Genomic DNA, 24,204 nt, shown 5'->3' on the forward strand with positions numbered 1-24,204 from the left:
ATTAGGGTTCTTCATTTTTATTTTAAAATAGAATTCCAATATTTTTTGTTAATTTTTTTTTTTTAAAAACTAAAAAAAATATTTTTAAAATAAAATAGTAATTAAACATTTATATTTAATTCTCAACTAATTTTCTTTTTTTACTATCAAAATTGCTAATGCTTTAAAAATAAATTTGTAAGTAAAATCTATTATAGTAAAATTATTTGAAGTTTAATCTAATCACAATTTTAAACATCAAAATATTAAGGTAAACAAATAAATCAGAAAAATATAATTTAAAAGTATTTATTTATTTATGTGCAATATTTTAAATTGTGTTTGTAAATCAATCTATACTTTTTAGAGATTAGATATTTTTTATTTTTAGATTATACAGATCTCCAAATACACTGTTACTTCTTAGATCTTAAGCTTTTACTTTTTATTGAAGGAAGGTATCAGGACATAATGTAGATGTTAACATTAATTCTTAGAGGTGATTTGAAATATTTGCATTTAGTAATAGCACATCATTTTATACTTAAGAAAGATCTGTTTTGTTTAATAATCTTAATTTATATTCATTTTTCAACTGAACTAAATATTTATTTTTAATAAGCTTAGATTTACTAACAGATTTAAACAAATAGATAGTACCTCCAAAATACATCATCAAATTAATTGTTATTATATCTTCACTAAGGTAACTAAGTCCAAATATATTTTTAAATAGATACTTCTTTTATGTTTCGCAAGAATATAAATAACATTTGAAGACCATCAATTATGTTTTAAAATCCATATTCAAACTATCCTTATTAAAAATATATACTTTCTTCTATTGATTACTTCAAATAATCTTTAGCATTTTTTGATACATCCTATTAGCAATCATAAAAAATACCTGCAATAAAATAATTTTTATTATTTAATCTTCCGTTAATCTCAACATTTTTTTCTTTTTAAAATTAGTTTAAATCAAAAAATAAAAATTATTTTCTATTATCAGTCTTTTTTTTATACTAGTAAGCAAATTCATAATCAATTTCTCCATTTTTTTCTTTTATAATCTTTAAAAATATTTGTGACAAAAAACAGCAGCCCATTTTTTTTTACTTTTTGATTATAATTAATTTTACTTTTTAAAATATTTAACAATTAATACTTTCACTTTTTAATATGCACATACATAACAGAATATTTTTAAAAAGACAAAAATTATAAAAATAAAGAATTATTTTCATCTTAGTCACATTAAATAGCTATGAATAGTATTAATTACAAACTTTTAACATTTAAGTAAAGTAAGGAAACAAACCTTATTAAAGGAGGGTAATTAATTGTAATCAAATTTATAAATATTATTTTTCCATCATAATTTTTAACATACTTAGAGTTTATAAATTTACTTGTGCTGAAAATAAATAATTTCATACTATAGAAAATTATATTGATATTTTAAGCATTACATTTAGAAAAGAAAACAAATACAATAAATTTGAAAATTCTTTTATATTAGAGAAAAAAGTGCATCTCTTTTAATTTATTAATTTTATAATTTATAAGAACTAACCAAAAAACTATTTCACAAAAAATAAAAGATAAATTACAAATAAAATAGATTTAAGTTTATAATCTGATTTAATCCTAATTTGAAAAAAATCTAATTTTTTAATCTCTAAATATCTAAATAACATGGAAATATGCATTTAGATTTCTTAAATTCTTTAAAGGTATTAGATAATCATCATAATCACAAATCATGTGGAGACAATATTCAATTTAAACACTCTTAGTTGAAGAGGTTTTAGAATGAATTTTCCTTCTTCTATTTAATAAAATTGTAATATTTTTTTAAATAAAACGCATCTAAATGTTTATAATTTTACATATTTCTTTTTAAAAGTTATCTTATTATGCCTGATAAACCTTGCCATTATTGCTTGTCCACTTCATTTATTTTTCAGACCAGCTTTTTTTACTCTAGTTAGCTGTAAGAGTGAGCTCTTCTAAAATTTAATAGTTCTAAGGGATATCAAATTAAGCAGAAGATATATCATTTACATTATACAACCTCAGTGTATAGTAATTTTTATATGCTCTCAAGTATACTCTCAGATAAATATTTTGATTTTCTATAATTTTGTTTCTATTTTAACTATTGCTTCTGTAATCAAAATATTAATTTTTAGTCTAAGAGAAAAAAATTAAAGGTGAAGCATCTAATTCGTTTTAAATTCTTCTAGATAATTATTCATTTTACCTCTCAAAAATTATAAAATGCCTAATTTTTTAAGAAATACCTTGATTTCTTTAATCAACCTCATTTAGAGATTCACCAACTCCTCTAGCATCATCCCTTACAATTCTTTTTTATTTTAACAGATTTATTTATTTAAATATTTATTTTTAAAGTAAATTTACCTTCTATGTATCATAATTTCTATTTATCCTTCTTTTAATGATGTACCACCTTAAGACCTATCAGTAACAACAGAAACTTATTAATCAGAATTAATATCCTTCAAACTTATTAATGCACCAATAGGATAGTAGTTTCCACTTACTTCTTATTATAGCTAATAAAAAATAAATATTCAAATAAAATTACTTTATAAAAACTTAAAAATTACTTGTAAATTCCAAGTAGGTCTAAAATTGAGTACTCTTTTTTGCATATCTAACCCATTCGAGTCTGTGTAAAATGTTTTATTATTTTATAATCCTGTATTTAAAACCATAATTATTTCTTTGCCTGTATTTTAAACTTGTATTGGGTGTACAAAAGTCTCTACTTCAATTACCTTATCATAGTTTGCAGAGTAAAATCTCAACTAAGTTGTTACATGTTCTCCTTCTAAAAGCACTACTGTAACTAATTGGCCTTAGTAAACAACCTATAATCATTCAAAATAAAATCATAAAATTTTTGAAACTTTAATTTTTTTTATTATTATTTGTAAATTATTAAATATTACAATATTTTTAATTTCTGAATAAGTATGGCTTTATTGAGTTTCAGGTCTAAATATATAAGCTCCAGATGATTGACCCCAGTCTTAAGACGAGTAATACAAATTATAATTCAAGGAAAAATCATACTCTCTATACTGTTGCATTTAGAAATCTGAATATTTTTAACTAGTTTCCCAGGTTTAATAGGTAAATTTTTTCGCTTGCAAATCTATTTTTAGATTAGAAATACTTGATAACTCAATTTTAATTTATGTTTTGTCTTCAGGTATTTAAAGAGGTTGAACATTTTTGTGGTAATTGGAGTTAAAAAATACTATTTTATAGTGCTAAAAAGAGTATCCTTAAAACAGATCCCTAAAATACAAATCGCAGTCTGTCTTATTCTCTGGATTTGAACAAATAAAGTCAGCTAATGAATTAAGCATAATAAAAATTTACTTTTAAATTATTTTTTAATTTTAATATTTTACTTTTTAGAAATTGATTCTTATCATTTAAAATTGTCACGTTAGCTTAAGGAATTCTAATTCTGATATTCATCTATCTCTTTACTGAAGGATTAAATATACTTATCAAAATAGGCTTGTTATTTGAAATTAAAGAATTAGTAATTTCGCACTCTGAAGAAGTTACATTCCAATGACATTCATGGTATTTTATTTCTGACTCAAAAATATCTTATAAAGCATATTCTTAAAGCAGTGGATGTAGAAAATCTCTTACTTTCTTTTATCCTTCACATACTCTTTTAATATAATCGTTAGCAACATGTTGTCTTTCTGTACCAGAAACTGCGTCATGATGCATTAAAGCTGCCATTTACTATTTTTATCATAATAATATATTTTATTAATTCTCAAACTCATTAAAATAAAATATTAATTAATCAATATAATAAAAACAACTATTTCAAAAAGAAAAATTGTTTTACAATTATTTTAATTTTGATAAATAATGAATTAATTAACTAACAAACTAACTTACTTGTTCATAGTATTCTAATTAATTGTACATAAAATCAAATTAAACTGTAAGCACGTTTGTCCTTTTTTGGATGTTTTCAAACGAAATTATATTTCTTACAGCTTGCAAATATCTTCCTGCGTCTTTAGTTAAGCCTTTAAGTGCTGGACGAGATGTAAAATACCCAGTCCAATAAGCATTAGAATTGTCAGCGTAAGGGAAAAAGTCATTATTATTTACAGGCCAGATATTTTATTATTTGTTAATTTCTTCTAAATACTTAGAAGGAGTGGAGTATAGAATTTCCATGCCAAATTAATCTTTTCTACTATTTATGTAATCAATCAGATTATCTATGCTATTAAACCATATTTCAGATTTACTAAACGCAAAATCCTATCCCATGGTGTGCATAAGGTGATTTGTACGATAACTTCTCTGCATTTATTTAAAATAGTTCACGAATTCTTAAGCCTTATGTTGAACATTATAAGGAGTAACTTGCTCATCTCTTTCAAAATAGAAATCTATTTTTTAATAAAGGTTAAAATTAATATTAAAGAAACAACAAAAATAAATTTCTATTTTTTTTTAGGCTAAAAGTAGTTTTATCAATTTAAAAAATTTTATCATGAAAAATATTTAGAAATATTAAAAATAAATTATATTTATTAAAATAATTAGTAAAATTTATATTTTCTTTAAACTATTTTAAAAATAAATAAATTAATTAATTAATTAATAAAATAATAATTTTATTTTATCTGTTTAAATGAAATAAAAAAAAATTTTTACTAGTTGGAGCATCATAATGCTTATAATTTACAGCAGAGAAAATATAGTTTTCTTCGCATTGCTCTTAAGGTTGCCAAATCATTTCTAGTCTTTTTTCACTTTTTCTGTATTCAAAGTCTTAGTAGTCAACTCTAGCAAACCATTATGCGTTGAATCCCATTTGACTAAATAAAGCTGCGTTCGTTGATTAATGACCAAATGGATCAATTTACCATCCAATAGAAGGAATAACATCTAGATGATCTTTTACCCATTGATGACCAACAGTCATTTAATCTATTATGTCTTCAAAGTATGTTGTTGCTTCATCGTGCATAGTCCATCCACCATTTATAATTTCTATTTAACCATTTTTAACGAGGTCTTTGTATTTTTAGCGAACATCTTCTGTCTACCTATCCCACCACATACTAAGAAACCCTATTTCTACTTGAATATATTTTCTCTAAGGGTTTTTTTGAATCTCGTTATAAACAGAATTGAGAATATCCCTAATATCTGATATAATAATTAAAAAAATGAATTTAAAATCTATGAAATGTTTTGTGTTTGTTACTTCCATAATCCCATCCAAATTAGATAATCCTATTGCTGTAATACTCGTCAATAGTATATAACCACCCATAGTCGTCATGTGAGTGTGGGACTAAGTGAACGTATGTGAGTTTATCTTATTATTAGCAAATAATAAAATGAAGAAGTACAAATAAAATGAACATTTATTTTGAAAATCGATACTATTGATAAATTATATAAAAACTTTTTATTTATTTTAAGTTTAATCCATTTTTAATATATCAGTTCAATTAATTTAAGCTTACACTATTTTACATGTATATGCGTTAATACGTAAATTAATAAAGTTTAATTAAAAAATGTTAGTTAACTGTCTGGAAATAATTTGAGTTAAGATTCATATAAATATTAAAAAAAGTGTAAATAAAAAGTTAAAAATGAGAAGTCTACATAATTTTAATGCGAAAATCAAATTCAAGATCAATACTCCATAAATTTAAATAACTCCATAACAGATTTTATCAAAATAAATTATTAGTATCAAAAAATCAAGCTTAAAATTCTTTTTTCTAAAATAAGTTTGGCATATTTTAATTGAGAATATTAAATAAAATAACTACAAAATAAATAAAATTATTATAGATTAGAGAATTCTTTCTCTTTATCATTCAATTAAATTAATTTTTTCTCAAAAAATATCATTTTTATAATGAATTTATTTTCTATAAATTCGTTTGAATATTTTGATATTAATTAAAATGATCTAGCAAGAATCATACTTACTTTAATTAAAATTATAATTTAATTTAATATAATTGTAATTATATTTTTTCTTTTTAATAAAAGTTAAGTGCTGATGTACTTTAATTTTACTGTAAATTCCAATTTAAAACAATATTTTTAAGAAAATCTGAATTAAAAGGGTATTTAACACAATCCTAATAACGAGTTTGTTTAGATTGTTAAATAAAAGTAAAGTATCAATGCTTATTTAATTAAAATAATTTTTTATGTCAAGCTATTGCAATAAATTTAAAATAGTTTCATTCATTTAAAAAATTGATAAATTAAATCTATTTTATATTTTTATATTCGTCAAAAATCAAATTTGTTTACTTGCTTGAAGATTATGTGTTAATTGGTAATCTTATAATTTTTATCTATAGTGCAATTTTCGAAGGAAAAGCCTTATTTTTTCAATTGAAACGTGAAGGAAATTGAAGAGAGGGTATTTAAATGTATCAATATAAAAGCTAATCAAATTTTATTTATTTGTAATTAAAAGATGACAAAATTATTTTAATAACATATATTTGATTGATGAGATTAGTTAATAAATTTGGAAATAGTTCGTTTGATATTTATTTTATTTATTAGAATTGGAGATTGAATTATTAGATATATAGAGATCACAGTACCTCATTTTATTTTTTAGGAAAATACTTTTTTTTACTAATTTCTTCTTATCCTTCAATAAAATAAGAAAAAAATCTCTTAAAATTTCCTCTATTTTTCTTGATAATTATTGGATTTACACCTTAAAATAAAAAAATAAGCATGCCTAAATTTTTTACTGAGCTAAAAAGTTACGAAAAATAAGACGCACTTATTATTTAAATACTTCCTTTAAAAAATTTTTACAAAGTAAAGATATTTATTTACATTTAAATTTTTATTTCCTCCGTATTTTTAACAAAATATTTCAATAAAGATCGTAATTAAATTTGCTTAGAATCTCTTTTTATTATGAATGACATAAATCTTTACCAACTTTTTTAAATATAAAAAAATAACTTCTTTTTAATTAGTATTTTAAACTTAAATCAATAAAAATTTATCTATCTGAAAAAGAATTATGTTATTTATTTATTAACAATAAATATATTTTAAATAAATTATTAATATGATTGACTATTCTAATAAATAAAAGTTATTTGTTACTTTTAGAGAAAATATTAGAACTGTTAATATATTTATTTTAAGAATAAATTTAAAAAATATATTTAATATCTAAATGAAGTAAAAGAAGCAGATAAACATAAAAACTTTAATACTTAAAATTAATTTAATTTATTTTTTAAATTGACAGAGATATGTGAATCAATACAATATTAAAAACTAAAAAAATTAATAAATTTTAAACAAAAAAAGGTGTGAGAATGATTCAAGAATTTCGTTGCACTTAATTTTTGTTTGATGTTCTGATCATACTTAATAAAAAATATCTTTTATTATAATCTTTTAACCCCATTCTTTTTTTAATTCATGTTTCAAATAAAATTGTGAGAAGAGATATTATTGTAAAAGTATGTGAAAAACGAAAGAAAAAAAATGAAATCTTTTAAATGGTTGAATATTAAAACAAGTTTTATATGAATGAAATTGTAGATAAAAATTGAATAAATATATGAGGGCTATAATTAAGAAAGGGTCAAATTACTCCTTCCTATTCATTTTTATTAAACTAATAAGAGAGTTTGATAGTTGAGGAATAAGAGCATTATATCTTTGAATATTAATTGAAGTGCTAAAAAGAAATAAAAATAAAAATAAAATTTTAAGCTTTTAATGATATGGATAGTCTGGGCCATTATAGTGAGTCTGGTATAATAATATTATTTAGGAAATAATTATAGAAAAAACCATTAAATAACCAAATAATATAATGTGAAGCTATAAGCTAATAAATTAAAAATATTGAGGAAAGCAAAATATCTTATTTATTTTTTTATTCGAAAAGTAATAATTTTATTAGTCTAATTATTTTCAAATTATTTTGGTTTAATTTATAGATTATTTATTTGATGAAGTAGATAAGGCAAAATTTATTAAAGATTTCTTTTTTTCTATTTTATTAATAAATAATTAAAAATTAGGATTTAAATTGATAAGAGAATGCCTGAATCCAATTATTGGACAAGGAAGCTCAGTTATTCCTTTTTATATTGAATAAAAATCAAAAAAATAATAGTAAATATAAATAGATTTAATTACTGATATTACTCAGTCTAAAATTAAGTAATCACCTTACTTAAAATAAAAATTTAATTCAAATACTGACTCGATTAGATTAGAAGAGAACATAACTGAAAAAACATAGTATATTGATCCAATATTTCAAGATAACCTAATCAGACAAAACAATTACTCAAAAGAAGTGAGGGGAAAAACTATGAAGTACTTTGTTTAATAATTCCTCTAAAGAGATAAATAAGGTTAAACCAAAAGATATGTAGGCCATTTTTAACAATCATATTATAAAATAAGACTAATAGACCTTCTGCTGGATCTACAGAAAAGAAATTTAATTTTTGTATTCAAAAATATATATATAATTAGTTTAGTTAAGCTTGCTCAGGTCTATTTTAATAGAAATCTGTACTTTCTTTAAATCAACCTTATACTAATTTTAATCAGAATAAAATTTTAAACAAAAAATATTAATTTTTTATTGAATAAAAAATTATTTTTATTCAATCAATCATCTTTCCGAAAAATAAATAAAAAATATCTATTTTAGCTTTTGTTTATCTTTTTTATTATGCTTATATCTATTACAATAATTAAATTTATTCTTAATTTATTATTCTTTTTAGGATTAACTAAAAATAACCTTATTTTGATATCTTTACATTAATTAAAATAAATTTCAAATAAAATTAATAAAATAAACATAATTTTTATTTTTATTTAATTTTTAGGATTATATTTCTGATATAAATAAATACTTATTATTTGGATTTAACTATTTTATTTTTTTAAGCTTTTTGAAGTTTAGTTTTACTTGTATTATAATTAGGATTAAATTTTTTTGGTCATCTAGTGTTTTTAGTTGATTTAGCTCTATTAGTATTATTTTAAATATTTGCTTGAATAAAAATATTATTTAATTTAGGATTTCTGACTTAAATTAAAAAAAGAGTTTAAGTTATTTTTATAAAAATTTTCAATTTAAATTTAGATTCATAAAATCGTAATAAACACTTAAAAATTAAAAAATTTAATTATAAAGTTGATAGTTATATAATAATTATTTATAAGATTGATGCTTTTAAATTTAATTTTGAAAAAGATATTCCTGATACAAATATTACAATCGATTTTGTTTGCTATTTTATTTATTTTGAATAATAATAATTATTTTTATGATTAGAATTACTTACTTACTTACTGATTTTATTATAATCAAATTTGAAATTTGAGAAGTAAATATAATATTAATTCAAAAATTATATTAAATTACACAATTATACAAACTTTAATACTTTTTAATGAATAATTAGTTATCATGCATGTATACATAACTCTATGCATATTCCTAAATCAATTAATTTCTATTTTGCTTTAATTTAATAGAAGGACTTACTAAATTATTTATTATTAATAAATTATAAATACGATATAAAAAATTTAGATAGATATATTGTAATTTTTTATCCACATAAATAGTTTAGGCATATTTCATAGTTGATTCACAAGCTATTTAATTAAGTAGAATATTCTTATAAAACAATAAATCGAATCAAGGGATAGGATGTCTCTCTCATTTCATAATTTGGATGACGATGAGCGTGGCTAAAATTCAAAGAATAAATATGGTTATCAAGATGTATTTTAAGGGATGGGCAACTCTTACTCAAACTATGAACAAAATTAGAGTTTAAGTGATTTAAAGAGACCAATTATGCCAAGGGAGGTAGTAGACTAACCAATATATCAATAAAATCCTATGTATACCCGTCTCGATAGCCTTCCATTTAGCAAGTGGCACTATTATGCCATTCTAGCTTTAAGTAAATTTTTAATTAGCTTATATTTAATTTTTAAGAGTATAGAGCATTCTTAAATATTTTAGAATAATTAAATAGCAAACTCAGTTTAAATATTAGCATCCATAATAAAAGATATAAAAAGCGTGTTCTTATTTGCTTATTTTAATGATTATAAATGTTAAAAAGTGAATTTGAGCATATTTTGAAGTATTCTCATTTTATTCAATAAATAAATGAAATAGAAATTTAAAAGAAATTTTAAAATATACTGCAATTTAGCTTAATAATAGATTTTATGGCTTATAATATTTAATAAAGGTTACATTTAGCTATCTTATTTCAGCAATATTTCATAGAATTATGAAAAATCATTTAGAGTTCTTAAACAGTTTAGTCAGTAGAAGAATACCTTTTGCAATAAAACTCATTCAGAGTAAAAAAAAATAAATATGTTTTAGGAGCAGTATAAATAAATACAAGAAAATTCTTGGGAAAATTTTAAAAATTAAATATTCATATTCAGTTAATTCTTTAGAAGAGATAATAAAACTGATAGATAGCTATAGAATCCATAAATATATAATTAAATAATTACTTTCTTACTCTTATGTTTGAAAAATATTTATTAAGTTAGCATTGAATTTAAATTTTTATTTAAAAGGTGGAGGATTGTTTATTGATGGTTACGAAGTAGCTGTAGTTGCTGTATCTTCAACTGAACTGTAGAGAATTTATAGTGCTTCTGAATCTTAAGTCAGTCTCTTAGCTACTGCATATATGATTGGTGCAGGTATAGGATCGTTAATTTTTGGATATTATTCTAGTGAACATGGACGTAAGAAGGTTTTTTACACTACATTAGCTGTCTATGCTATTTCAATTTTGTTTGTAATTATAAGCAGAAGTCTTTTGTTTTTATATTTGGTAAGATTTTTTTCTGGTATCGGGATTGGGGGCGAATATACAGCTATCTTCGCTATGGTTGATGAAATTGTTCCTTCAAGCTATAGAGGTACTGCAAATATATGTGTTTCTTCTATTTGGCATTTGGGATCTTCTATAGCAGGTTTACTTGGATTAGCATTCAGCCACAGATTAAATAGTCCTGATGATACTTTGACCTGGCGTTTTTTATTCTTATTCGGAGCCTTATTTATAATCCCAATAATATATCTAAGAAAATTCATTCCAGAAAGTCCTCGTTGGATAAATGGAAAAGGCAAGCCTACTGAAGCAGACTAAATTGTAGATCTCATAACTTACTGTTGTGATAATGACTGCATCATACCTTTGGAAGAATAGTAATTTAAAATTTTCTAACATTATATTTTAACCAATAGTTTATAATATATAAAGTAAGATCCTTTAGCAAAAGCCAAGGATGATAGGAATACACCCATAGAATTACAATGTATACATTTTATTTGGTTAAAAGTAGTAAATTATATATGATTTTTTATAATAAGGATTTAAATTAGGATGAATTACCAACTAATTTATTTGAGATTATGAGATTCATAATTAATAGATATAGAAAAAGATTTGCTCTATGTTTTGCAATCATTTTTGCTTCTAATTTTGTCTATAAAGGGTAATTTAAAACATTTTAATTTAATTACTCAAGTTTAATTAAAATAGAATATTCTATACACATGTGATGATGATGAAAAAAATAGATAATTTTGAATAGAAAGAATATAGTGGTAAGGTATTTTCCCTCATTAACCCAATATTTAAATCTTTTCATTAAACAGAATAGTATTTTATTTTGCCATTAATTTGTGCAAGCTTTTTAGGTCCTCTTATCATGGCTAGATTTTTTGATACACAAGGTAGAAAAAGAATGATATTTTTTATATGTAAGCAGTATTTATTTTATTAAAAATATTTTGAATAATTATTTAATGTAATTTTTAAATAGTTGTTGCAAGCGGAGTGCTCCTTTTTATAAATGGAATTTTATTTGACTACTCTTTTATTAACCATAATACATAGCTAATATTTTGGATTTTAATCATTTTCTTTTCATCTCCTGGTATTTCGGCTGCTCACTTAACCATATCTGAAGTTTTCCCACTAGTAATATTTACATAAAACAATAGTTTATTAAGCTTTTTTTTTAATCTAAAAGAAAATCAGAAGTTAAGCTCTTGCTCTATTTAATACAGTGGGTTTATGTGCAGGAGGAGCTTTGGCACCATACTTTTTTGGTGTCTTAATTAGGTTAAATAGTATAGATTCTCTATCTTTAGGCTACTACTGTTCAAGCTTAATAATGATTACAGCAGGGCTTTTGGGTTTAGCAATAGGTATTAGAGCAGAAAATCTACCATTAGAAGAAATATGAAAAATAATTTATTTACAGTTAGTATATTAAATATTTTGGTAATCTTAAGAAAGAAATAAACAATAAAACAAATAAATAAAGATATAAAATGAATAAAGAAAGATATAACACATTTCAAAAGTTTTTAATATTAGTTAAAAATTTTGTTTTATTAATAATTTAAAATATATATAGTTAAATTTGTATACAATTATCTACTTTGATTTTGTGTTTATATTTTAAGAATATAATTTAATTGGAATGTCCTTTACAATAAAATTTTTTAATTAATTTTAGTATTCAAGAACATATAGGAATTCTTTTTAGAATATAATTTTATGTTATAAATTGTTAAGTTTATTACACATAATATTTGCCATACTTACAAATTGTATCCGATTAAAGCTCAAATTTTATAGAATATATTAAATTTAACCAAAATTAAGCCTTCCTAATTATATATTCAAATTTTAATAAAATATTTATGTTTTTAATAACATCTTTGATTAATTCTTAAAATCTAGAATTAATAATCTTATTTAAATTAATTAAATATATATAAATACATATTTAAAGAATTAAGTTTTGTTGTCGGCCATACTAAGGTGAAAACACCGGATCCCATTCGAACTCTGAAGTTAAGCGCCTTAAGGCTGGGTTAGTACTAAGGTGGGGGACCGCTTGGGAAGTCCCAGTGTCGACAACCTTTTTTATTTTAAAATAATTGCTTTTATAATCTTAATGAAAATAATTTTAAAATTTTTAAAGTTTTATTTTGATTTTTTGAAATATATATAAATACACATTCATTAGGAATACTTTTGTTGTCGGCCATACTAAGGTGAAAACACCGGATCCCATTCGAACTCCGAAGTTAAGCGCCTTAAGGCTGGGTTAGTACTAAGGTGGGGGACCGCTTGGGAAGTCCCAGTGTCGACAACCTTTTTTTTATTTTAAATTTAATTTATTTAAAATAGAATTTTTAATATATTCTTTAAAAATAATAAAGCTTTATTTGGAATTAGTAGAAATGTATAATATAAAAACACATTCATTAAGGTTAATTTTGTTGTCGGCCATACTAAGGTGAAAACACCGGATCCCATTCGAACTCCGAAGTTAAGCGCCTTAAGGCTGGGTTAGTACTAAGGTGGGGGACCGCTTGGGAAGTCCCAGTGTCGACAACCTTTTTTTACTTTAGAATTAATTGCTTTTGCCATAAACTTAATGATTATTATTTTTTAATGTTTTATTTTTATTTTTAAAAAAATATATAAATACACATTCATTAGGAATACTTTTGTTGTCGGCCATACTAAGGTGAAAACACCGGATCCCATTCGAACTCCGAAGTTAAGCGCCTTAAGGCTGGGTTAGTACTAAGGTGGGGGACCGCTTGGGAAGTCCCAGTGTCGACAACCTTTTTTTTATTTTAAATTTAATTTATTTAAAATAGAATTTTTAATATATTCTTTAAAAATAATAAAGCTTATTTGGAATTAGTAGAATTGTATAATATAAAAACACATTCTTTAAGGTTAATTTTGTTGTCGGCCATACTAAGGTGAAAACACCGGATCCCATTCGAACTCCGAAGTTAAGCGCCTTAAGGCTGGGTTAGTACTAAGGTGGGGGACCGCTTGGGAAGTCCCAGTGTCGACAGCCTTTTTTTTTCTTTCTTGATAATCCTTAAATAGGTAACTTTTATAGTAGAATTAAATAAAACTAAATTTTAAAATATATTGGAAAAAATTTATTTTTTATATATGTAGGCATTTAAAGTCATATATTTTGCTATCGGCCATACTAAGGTGAAAACACCGGATCCCATTCGAACTCCGAAGTTAAGCGCCTTAAGGCTGGGTTAGTACTAAGGTGGGGGACCGCTTGGGAAGTCCCAGTGTCGATAGCCTTTTTTTTGTTTTATAAATTTTTATTTAGAATATATTTAACTGGCGTAAATAAATGATTGTTAATTTAAAAAGAGAGTAGTGAAATTTTATAAAAATAAAGGGATATTAATAAAATATTCAATGAATGATTGTTATGATTTAATATAAAGTTCGAAAATAATAAATAAGAATAAAGATTTGAATTTTTTATCTGAAATTTATATAGATAGATAGGCCTTTTATAAAAAATGATAAAAACAAGTGGTTTTGGCAATTAATTTACAGACCAATATGAAGATTATGAAAGCAAATTTACTGAAATACCATATACTCCAATTTATAAAGAGTATGATGAATATAAAAAAGAGTTTTGCTAATATACAAATAGAAATCATTCATGGAAGACTGCTTTATTTTAGCAATAAAATATATTGTTAGATCTTCATGAAATGACAAATGTTAAATATTTAGTTATTGATGATTTTAAATATGGCTGTGAAATGACCATTTCACTTTCTGAGTTTAAAAGCGGACCTTATATACCCATTTTTGAGAAAAAATATTTCTGCCGTTCTACTGAAAAAAGAATTAATCTATCCAGCCTCCCTTGTAGATATATTTAAATTAATGTCTCTAAAGGAGTTCATGTGCATATTTAGAGTATTAGAATAATTGGCATTAAATCAAATGAATTAGCTACAGAACTAGGTTTAGATTTCTTCAAGGTCATGGTAAGTGGGCCATAAAGAATTATGTATAAGTGATATATTAAATATTTTTAAATTTTAATAGATTTATAAATCAATCAATTGTATTTATTTATATTTATGTGGAGTTAGTTAGTTTTACAAATTTAAATTTACAAAATATAATGAAAAGCCAATTAAAATAAATTACATTTTCAGCTCATTTAAATAAAATAAATCATTTCAATTTTAAATATTTAGTTTGTTTTAAGAAATTTTATAAAAATTTTTAAAAGCTTTAAAATTTTAACAAACAATATAAGTTTACAATAAACATTTTTAAATATAAAATCACTCAAAATTAATACTTATTTAATTTTCATTAAATGTAAAGTTTAAATCTTAACTAGTAAAGATAAGATGGATGTCAACAAAAATTATAGTACAGGAAAATTTAGCTTAAAAATGGTAAAAAATAAAATCATAATTTATCATTTAAAAGCAGAATCAGGTGGCATTATAACTTTAATTGTTTTTTATGTAGTTATTGGAGCTTTTTTATAGTCTTGTAAGGTTTAGTTTGGCTAAATTTTAGGCTTAGAGATAGTATCTTTAATACATATTTATATGGATATATAATCATTTTTCTCTTATTTTTTGGCTTATGTGTACTTTTTCCACTCTGAAAATGTAATAGAGAGAAGCTACGAATTTATTTTGTTTACTTTTTAATTTAGGCCTAATCTTTTTTTTCTTAGTGTCTATGCTGTTGAGCAGAACAAAGTAAAGAATTGGTTTTATAATTTGCTTGAATAGTGCATTAGAGCTCTTACATCAACTGAATTCTTAACTTCATTGATCTTATTCTTGAATTTTTAGAAAAGGGTATTTTTATAGTAAAGATCAGCTTGTCTCTTCATTGCTTTGTAGTTGACTATCTTCTTCCATTCGGTATATACTTTGTATATCTTCATCATTTTATTATTTTCATGAATTGCTTCTATCCATTTCTTGTGCTGAACACAGAATTTTTTAATTTTAGCAAAAGCAATAGTTTTAAGCTCCATATTTTTGACTTTCATGTTTTATTCAATTTATATTTTACGATTATTTTTAACTCTGGAATAATCACTGTACCATTTTATTACATTAAAGCAATTTTGTTTTATATTTTCTTGCTTATTTTAGTAAAAAAGCTTTGCATTTTGCATAACCTTCATAACCCTACACATATCTCTCACTTATTACTTTATGTTCATATTTACATAAGAATTAATTAAATCTTTCAACTTTCTGTGATAGAGGTTTTTAAAAATGTCGCTCTTTTTAAAATTTTCAAGGTCTAAGAATAATTCATGTTTTAACTTCTCTTGAAGAGTTTTATCAAGATCTGATTTTTCATTTTCATCCTATATTTCATACTTATTATTTATAATGGCAGGAGCACTTCTTTCGCTGTTATTATCATCACTTGGTTTTCGCTTCTAACTATTTTATTTTTTAGAGTCTTTATATAAAGAAGAGTGCTTCAAGCTTTCTTCATACTTCATCTCACTTTAAAAGGATAAATCAACTTCATCAAGTGCTGACTTCTTTCCCTTATTACCTACCTAATCTTCTTCGTTATTTAATTTCATTTCCAACCTGTATTTAAATTTTTCAATTATATCACTCTTGTCTTTAAGCATAGTTTGAATTTCTTTTTTTAACTAAGCCTTTTAACGAATTTCTTAAAGTTCTTTTTCTAACTCTTCATTTACTTCACTCTCCTCTAATTTATTTGTTTGAGGAGCTTAAAGTTTCGATTTAGAGTTGATAGGTGGCAGATTTTCATGAGATTAATTTTGATTAAATTTGTTATCCATAATTTTTAGCAAATCCTCATGAGTTATTTTGTCGTCTTCATCCTAATCTATTTATTATTCGTCCTAATCTATTTATTATTCATCCAAGTCTATTTATTATTCATCCTAATATCCTTCTTAAATTTATTAAAGGGTCTATTAGGAATGTCTCAAGCTTTTTTAACTTATGTTAGCTAACTAATTTTATGATCCTTCATTCAATTCTAAATATTAACCTTGGTTATTATTGTTGTTCAATTCATTAGGATTAAACATGTTCATGAAATCAGATTCATTCTAAATATATTCTTGATTTTACTTTTAAATATAGTCCCCAAGCTCCATTAATGATTTTTATGCTGTAGAATGTTTACGACTTTAATCAAATATATTCTCATGATTAACATCTTTATTTTTTTCATAATTATCAATTAATTTGCTATCAGATTAGCTTTAATTCTTTGATGAAAGCATATTTTTTGTATTTCTTGCTTATCTTTAGTTAACTAACTCCTACAATTTCTGATCTAATTACTTGAGCTAAGTAAGTAGATTTTAAATATCCCCTTCATAGTCATCAGGAGAAATATCTTCTATTTAATCAGATTTCTGCTAGCCTTGTTTTTGGATTAATATTTAAACAAACAATTTTTATATATTCATTAATTCTTCTATTTTTTCTTGAAATTTTTAATCTCTCTAAGCTTGATCCAATAAAAATTCTTAATCCTAAGGAATTAAATTCATTAATCTTAACTAAATTAATTCATATTGATGCTTTCTTTCCTCATCTTCTTTTTTTTCTTTCTCCTTGTTAACTGCTTAGAAAAGTTCATCAATCCAATCCAAAAGCTTATTTTCATCTAAATCATTTAGATACTAAAGCTGCTCTTATGTTAATTCCTACTCTTCTTATTTTTGCTCTTATTCATGGTTTTATATCATTTAATTTGAAAAGCCATGATTAAAAATTTGAGAGTCTGTCTTTAACTCTTCATCAGCTTATTAATTTTAAAATTTTTATTCTTCTTCTTCATCTCTTATATTATACATATTTTCGTCATCATTAGCTTCTTCAATAGGTTGCTATTATTATTCATTTAGCAAGTTATATTTCCTCCAATCTTTAGGATTAACTTCATTCCCTTAATAATTTTGAAAATCAGCCATACTTTTGTTTTTTAAAGCTTAGCTTTTCTTATTTTTGTTATCATCTTAATCTATATGATAGAGAGATGGGTATTTATTTTAAGTTTTTTTATTAGAAGATATTTGGATATCTTACAGTGAATGCTACTCGCTTTAATGCTCTAAAGAATGTGAGTGCTAACCAGCCTCATCATATTCCTTTGCATTATTATCATTACTGTTTTCTTAAATTTAAACTTCGAATTATTCCTTATCTTATTCTTAATCACTTAAGTTCTCATTCTCATCATAAAAATCATCTTTATCTTCAATAATTATTTAGTCTTTAGGAACTACTTATGTTTTCATTAACTCCATATCCTCTTCAAGCTAGTGAACAAAAAGAGGATTAGAATTAACAGAGTTATCACTTTAATTTGAAGTATATTGCTGTGCTAATTTATGGTCGTGAAATTTTTGCTAATTTGCTTTTTTATCATTTTAATATTAATTGTCGTAATCATCGTATAATACTCCATTTTATTTAGCTAAGGCTTTTTGAATCTATAATTTGATGCTCTGTCCTAATGATTATTACAAGCTCTCTTCAGAAGAAGAGGAGTAAGCTGAACTATTCTCCCCAAACTTGTATGAATTATAAATGTCTTATAAATGATTAATTTATAAAACTTTTGAGCTTCTTAGCTCTTCTTTTAAACTATTTTCTAACTCCTAAGTAGTAGGTCTTGAGTGAGGAGAATATTTTCTAATATGATTTTCTAAATCTCTCTCGAATTTATTTCTTTAACTCTCAAATTTGCTGTTCACAGTTCTAACTGAATCATAATGTCTCTAAGGAGATTTATCTAATAAATTTTTAGATATCAAACGAGAATTATCATTGGATTGAAATGTATTTTAAAAGCTTTTATTAGACTTTTCTGAGTTTTAAATAGAATTCATTCTTTGTTCCTTTACCATCTTTTAATACTGCAAAGAAGCTTACTGTTTTTCATATTAATATTGAGAGTACTTTTGATAAGGAGATGCTTAGTTTATTTTTGAAATATTTTCATTTTTATTTGGAGAGGCTTGCAATTCATAAATCTTCTCATATTGCTATCTCATGTCAGAATTAAATTCAGGTTCTTAATTATCTCTATTCAACCTGAAAAATTCATAGTCCTTCTATCCACTAAACAAATATTGTTAATTCTATGAGGGTTGATTAAAAGGAAAGTGTGCTCTTACACTAGAGCTAACTACTGAAGAATTATTGTTTTGTAAGTTATTATGAAGGTGAAATGATGACTATTAAGAATTATCATGCAACGAAGGAGGATTAACTAGCTAGACAGATGGTTGCTATTAGTATAAACTTTAGCTTAGTATCCACTATGGTTAACGATACTGTTAATTTGAGTAATTTATTACATTTATATTTTCACTGTTGTTTGAGTTGTTTGACACAAAAGGTTGATTTAATCTCTGAATATTATTGTTATTTTACAAAGAATTAGTAATCTATTCATAATTTATAGTACCTTTTTGTGAAGAAGAGGAAGAAAGCTGATATAGTTGATTTGTTTTTTAAGTTTAACTACCAAAGTTGTACTAATTGCTATAAAAATTTTATTGAGAATTTCTTTCTTCTTCGATTCTTTGAAGACCTTCACTGTCTTTTTGGCTAACTAATATATTATCTACTTGCTTATTAGCATAAATTTAATTGCGCTAAGCTTTTTATTCTCCAAAATAGTTGTCATAATTTGTATTTTCATTTTAAAAGTTATTATTAATTTAAATGTTTTGATTATCTGATTTAAAAATTGACTATAAATTATTATTGCTCATGATATTGTTACTATTGTTGTTAGTAAAGATGTTAGATATCTTGATATTACTATTTTCCATTCCGAAATTATTTTAAAAAGAAAATTCCTCCACTCCACTTGAGTTATTCATAATTTACTTTTTCAGAACAGAGTTGCTTGTTTTCTTCATTATTTAATGTGATTATGAGTATTCTAAATCTGATGAGCTTTCCATGCTAAAATTTCTATCATTTTTGCTTAAAATATGTTCTTCTATTAATTCATGAATAGATTCATCATTATCTTCAAATTATCCTGTTTTTTGCTTGTTTACAAGCTATTAATGCTTCTTATTTAAATTTGGGCTAATAGAATTGAACTTTTGCATCTATTAATTAAATAACTCGCTTTCATTCTTCAAACTTGGAGAAGAAATATTTTCTGAAATTTAACTGGATGAGCCCTCTGACTCGTTTAAGAACTAAGGATTCTTTTCGATAAAATTTTTCCTATCTCTATCATTTCGTTGAAGTGATTCTTCAATCTATTTTCTCTTTTCTGCTAATTAACTGGCCTTCATTCTTATAATTTGATTAAAGATTTTTCAAAATTTGAAATAAGTCCCAGTAAATTTTTTTGATTACAATTAAAAGGACTTCTCTCTATAATTTTAAAAATGAACAAAAGATTTGCAATTTATATAAAATTTATTAAATAGATATATCAGCTACATCAATCAATCATACAATTAATATTTATTTAAGATTTTTTATATCAAATAAGGTTATATTTTTAAGATGATTTATAATTATTACAATTATTTATCATTTTAATTCTATAAATTTAAAATAAAAAGCAGCAAGCAGTGTGATTGATGAAGCTGATATTAAAACCATAAATTATTTTAAATTTGAAAAATTAAAATTTTATAAATTAAAAAATATATTTTTTAATAATGTTTATAATTATTAAAAATATTAAAAATTATCCAATATGTAAAATCTTAAGCAAAAATTAAAATTATTATTTTATTTAATAACGAATTAAGCTAAACAAAAATGAATTCTAAAGATATTCTTTTAATGAATTTTTGAATAATATTTAGTTAACTATTTTAGTTTACACATAATTGCAAATATTAATTTTGTTTGAATTTATTTAATAAAATTTCTTATAATGATTATTTGAAAATATTTTAATTATAGATAATTTATTTGGTTATTAAAGATTTATTTAGTTAAATAATTATTTAGTGAAGAAGTGTTTGGAGTAATAAATATATTTTTAAATAATTAAATAAGAAATTCTTATGAGTCTTTTTTTTTATAGCTTGTTTTGATGTAAAAGGAGTTTAAAGTAATTAATTAATATATTTTATTAAATATAATTAATGTCTTTTTTTTAATTGATCATAAATTAAATTGGTTTAATGCTTAAACTTAGATAGTATTTTTGCTCTTTATTTTCATCATTATTTGTTTAATTGATTAAATTATTAATTTGTCTTTTTTAGCTGGTTATTTTTTGAGGATTTTAAAAAATTTCAGTTATTTGATTTTTCGAGCAGCTCTAAACTGCTTATTATTAATTTAAAAACTTTATTAAATTATTTTTCACTATTATAGTATATTAGGCTCTTTACACTTTTAATTTATCATTACAAATTTTTTTAGCTGATCAAACATAATCAAATATATGTTAGTCACTCGCTCTTTTTTTATCAGCAATTTTTAACTAACAATATTTTTAGATTTTACTAATTTGATTATTATTTTTTATGAAAATCTTGTAATTTAATAACTTTTATTTATTACTAAGGTTTTGTTATTTAATTAATTATTTATTTTAATTGCTTATTATGAATAATAAATATAAAATAGAAATAAGTTTTTAAAAATATCATTTATTTATTTAAGAGACTTTCTTTCAGTCATTACAAGTATTCTATTTTTCCTTTTCTGGACTCTGAACATATATTGAAAGTAGCAAAAACTCTTGAATTAAAAATTATTATATCTGTAATTTAAAATTCCATTTTTATGACTTTTTTGAAAGTGAAATCTTTTAGGCTTAGAATGAAGACTTCATTGTAATTTTAAACTCCAATGATGTAATCTTCACTTAGCTATTTGCTTAGAACAATTTAAAATGGTAACTGAAGGTATTTAATGAGTTTGAGACTATTAAGGTTATAGACATATATTGTATTCTTAAAAGAAACGACGTACAAACAGTTTCTAAATGTCCACATATTTTATATCATTTTTGTAGGCAATTGAATTGACTTTCTTTGCTATTTTCCAGTTTAGAAATTCCATAAGCGAATTTTGTTATCACTCTCACAGTGAGAAGCGATTGTTGAATTGTTTATTTTAATTATGCGATTTATTTTTTGTTAAGATGATCCAGCTTTCATAGTATGAATAAGATGATGAGTTTTTATATTCCATATTTAGATTTTATTGTGGCTGCACAAGCAAGCCATCTTATTTTCATCCACTTTGATAAAATGTCCATATTAGCGATATGTGCGTTCTTATTGATTATTATTATTATCATTGTTATTATCTGTATCTAATTCGCTGTTTTGCTAGTTTAGAGCTAAATTTTACAATTCTTGCTATAAAACAATTTCAGATATTACTGAGTCAAAACTTTGCTGGCTATTTTAATTTTATTAATTAGCAATTTGATTTAAAGAGCCATTATGATTAGCAGTGGGATATAAGTTAAAATTATTAGTAGCTTATCTCTAACCGCAAGAAAGAGGAGGACTAGTCAAGGGAGAAATAGATTCCAGAGAGCTATGGAGATGATGATTATGATGCCTATCTTCTTCTAATACTTTTATCAATTGGAAAGGATTAATTGAAAAGAGAAAAATCTATTTAGTATTATTGTTGCCTATTACAACGTGCTTGTTATCTAGAACACTGAACTAGCCCCATCCTATTGAATACTTTTTACCATTTAGCTCATGAACTTATTCTATTTTTTTTTCATATGTTATTCTTCTTTGTTTGTTATCCCATATTTTTATTTGTTCACCTATTAATATAAGTTCATTCTCGTTTTTTAATAGAACGCTTTAAGTTTCTTCCAAGCTGAATTCAAAATTATAAATTTTTTTGCCTTAAAAACAATGTGAATTTTAATTAAAGGAGGAGGATTAACTTTACAGTTAAGGAGAATTTTAAAATTTTAGTTGGATGTTATCTGAAGATGGAGAAACTGGAGTAAGACAGGGAGAGGCAGTCATATTTCTAAATCTGGAGCGGATATTTGGTGATTTTGTTTTGGGTGGTGAGTTGAATGGAGATTCAATTTATTGTGACAATCTAAAATTACTACAATCTGATCCATTACTGTTCAAAGAAATTTAAGAATCTATTGAAGATTGTCTTGAGTTATTTTTTTAAGAAAGGGGAATCTCTAATGATTTTAACTTGAGCTTGGCTGGGGAAGATAAACAAAAACTGCTATTATTCTCAAAAGTTGGTTCCCTTCGTAGTTCATGTGCTATAATTGAATCCGGTTATTTTAATTTTTCAAGTAGAACCAAATCAGTTTTTTTCAGGTTTTCTATCGATCGGGTTATGTCAGCATAAAAATTAGCTAAGATATTTTATTTAAGAGACTTACTCTGCTAAAGTATTTGTAATTCCTTTTCCAATTTACCTGATAAGCATTGGTTTTTAAAAAAATTTAGATCTTCTTCTTGTGCTGTGTTGCCTTTTTAAGAGATCACTTTGATAGTTGCTTTATGCTTTTCGAAAAGACTCTATGTTTCTTATTACTTGATTATTCTTTCAAGCATTTCGTTTACGCTATCAAAAAACTCATCAAAAGAGCTCCTAAGCTTTTTCAAAAAACTATTCTTTTCTTCTCTCCAAGGAGCATAATCAAGCTGAGTATAAAGCTTCTCAGACAAATAGCTTGCGCAGCTTTTAAGATCAAATTCTTTAGTTGGAGAGTTGCTTTTATCGCTTTACTTTGAAGAGTTAGAATTTTTTCTTGATGATTTTTGATGATTGTGATGATGATGATGATTGTGATGATGATGAATATTGTGGGTTTAACTAGCCTAAGCAGTTTAAGCTGCTGACTTTTTAGCTAATGAATTTTGAATATTTATATGATTAATCTCTTAAAAATCCCTCACCAGATCGATAGTAGAACTGGAATACATTTTTTTAGCTTTAAACCTACCTTATGTTGTAAGAATTTGTTTGTATGATTTATATATTTTTAATTACTTATATTCCTTTTAGTTTTTTTTTGTTATTGATTATGGTATATTTAAGTAGTTTATATGATTGTATATTATTTATATATTTATTTATTAACTTACTTATATTCTTCTTTATATTTTTAATCATTATTTTTTTTGATATCTAAGTCTTTCTTAATTTTTTTACTTATGCCTTTTTTGTTCTTTTTCTTTTTACTAAATATTGTTGTAATATAAAAATTTCATTGGGCCTTTAAGTTTATGTAATACTCTACTTGT

General features: G+C 23.5%; 7 protein-coding genes across 7 annotated transcripts; 3 read left to right on the forward strand and 4 right to left on the reverse strand. All coding sequences in view use genetic code 6, as the record gives it.

Moving 5' to 3' along the window:
* Window positions 1-1,742: 1,742 nt before the first annotated feature.
* TTHERM_00242300 (glycoside hydrolase family 38 amine-terminal domain protein) lies at window positions 1,743-5,435 on the reverse strand (the record flags this gene model as incomplete). The annotated part of the gene is made up of 9 exons (XM_001024953.3): window positions 1,743-1,810; window positions 1,872-2,350; window positions 2,407-2,561; window positions 2,616-2,879; window positions 2,961-3,367; window positions 3,429-3,780; window positions 3,943-4,448; window positions 4,717-5,214; window positions 5,273-5,435. 9 exons carry the CDS (start codon window positions 5,433-5,435, stop codon window positions 1,743-1,745), a joined length of 2,892 nt encoding a protein of 963 aa, XP_001024953.3.
* Window positions 5,436-7,805: 2,370 nt separating this feature from the next.
* TTHERM_000242309 (transmembrane protein, putative) lies at window positions 7,806-8,947 on the forward strand (the record flags this gene model as incomplete). Its single annotated transcript, XM_012800237.1, has 2 exons — window positions 7,806-7,971; window positions 8,109-8,947. 2 exons carry the CDS (start codon window positions 7,806-7,808, stop codon window positions 8,945-8,947), a joined length of 1,005 nt encoding a protein of 334 aa, XP_012655691.1.
* An 819-nt stretch (window positions 8,948-9,766) lies between these two features.
* Window positions 9,767-12,351, forward strand: TTHERM_00242310 (MFS transporter; the record flags this gene model as incomplete). Its single annotated transcript, XM_001024954.4, has 7 exons — window positions 9,767-10,025; window positions 10,666-11,305; window positions 11,361-11,415; window positions 11,471-11,595; window positions 11,643-11,863; window positions 11,926-12,083; window positions 12,136-12,351. 7 exons carry the CDS (start codon window positions 9,767-9,769, stop codon window positions 12,349-12,351), a joined length of 1,674 nt encoding a protein of 557 aa, XP_001024954.3.
* A 385-nt stretch (window positions 12,352-12,736) lies between these two features.
* On the reverse strand, window positions 12,737-14,161 carry TTHERM_00242320 (MFS transporter; the record flags this gene model as incomplete). The annotated part of the gene is made up of 6 exons (XM_001024955.4): window positions 12,737-12,781; window positions 12,897-13,035; window positions 13,150-13,271; window positions 13,380-13,553; window positions 13,629-13,750; window positions 13,858-14,161. 6 exons carry the CDS (start codon window positions 14,159-14,161, stop codon window positions 12,737-12,739), a joined length of 906 nt encoding a protein of 301 aa, XP_001024955.4.
* A 309-nt stretch (window positions 14,162-14,470) lies between these two features.
* On the forward strand, window positions 14,471-14,986 carry TTHERM_00242330 (hypothetical protein; the record flags this gene model as incomplete). Its single annotated transcript, XM_001024956.1, has 1 exon — window positions 14,471-14,986. One exon carries the CDS (start codon window positions 14,471-14,473, stop codon window positions 14,984-14,986), a length of 516 nt encoding a protein of 171 aa, XP_001024956.1.
* A 413-nt stretch (window positions 14,987-15,399) lies between these two features.
* TTHERM_00242340 (hypothetical protein) lies at window positions 15,400-20,274 on the reverse strand (the record flags this gene model as incomplete). The annotated part of the gene is made up of 1 exon (XM_001024957.1): window positions 15,400-20,274. The coding sequence occupies one exon, from the start codon at window positions 20,272-20,274 to the stop codon at window positions 15,400-15,402; it is 4,875 nt and encodes a 1,624-aa protein (XP_001024957.1).
* Window positions 20,275-21,624: 1,350 nt separating this feature from the next.
* On the reverse strand, window positions 21,625-23,883 carry TTHERM_00242350 (hypothetical protein; the record flags this gene model as incomplete). The annotated part of the gene is made up of 1 exon (XM_001024958.1): window positions 21,625-23,883. One exon carries the CDS (start codon window positions 23,881-23,883, stop codon window positions 21,625-21,627), a length of 2,259 nt encoding a protein of 752 aa, XP_001024958.1.
* Window positions 23,884-24,204: the final 321 nt, after the last annotated feature.

The sequence above is a fragment of the Tetrahymena thermophila genome (assembly GCF_000189635.1).
Source record: "Tetrahymena thermophila SB210 genomic scaffold scf_8254373, whole genome shotgun sequence".
NCBI classification, from domain to species: domain Eukaryota; phylum Ciliophora; class Oligohymenophorea; order Hymenostomatida; family Tetrahymenidae; genus Tetrahymena; species Tetrahymena thermophila.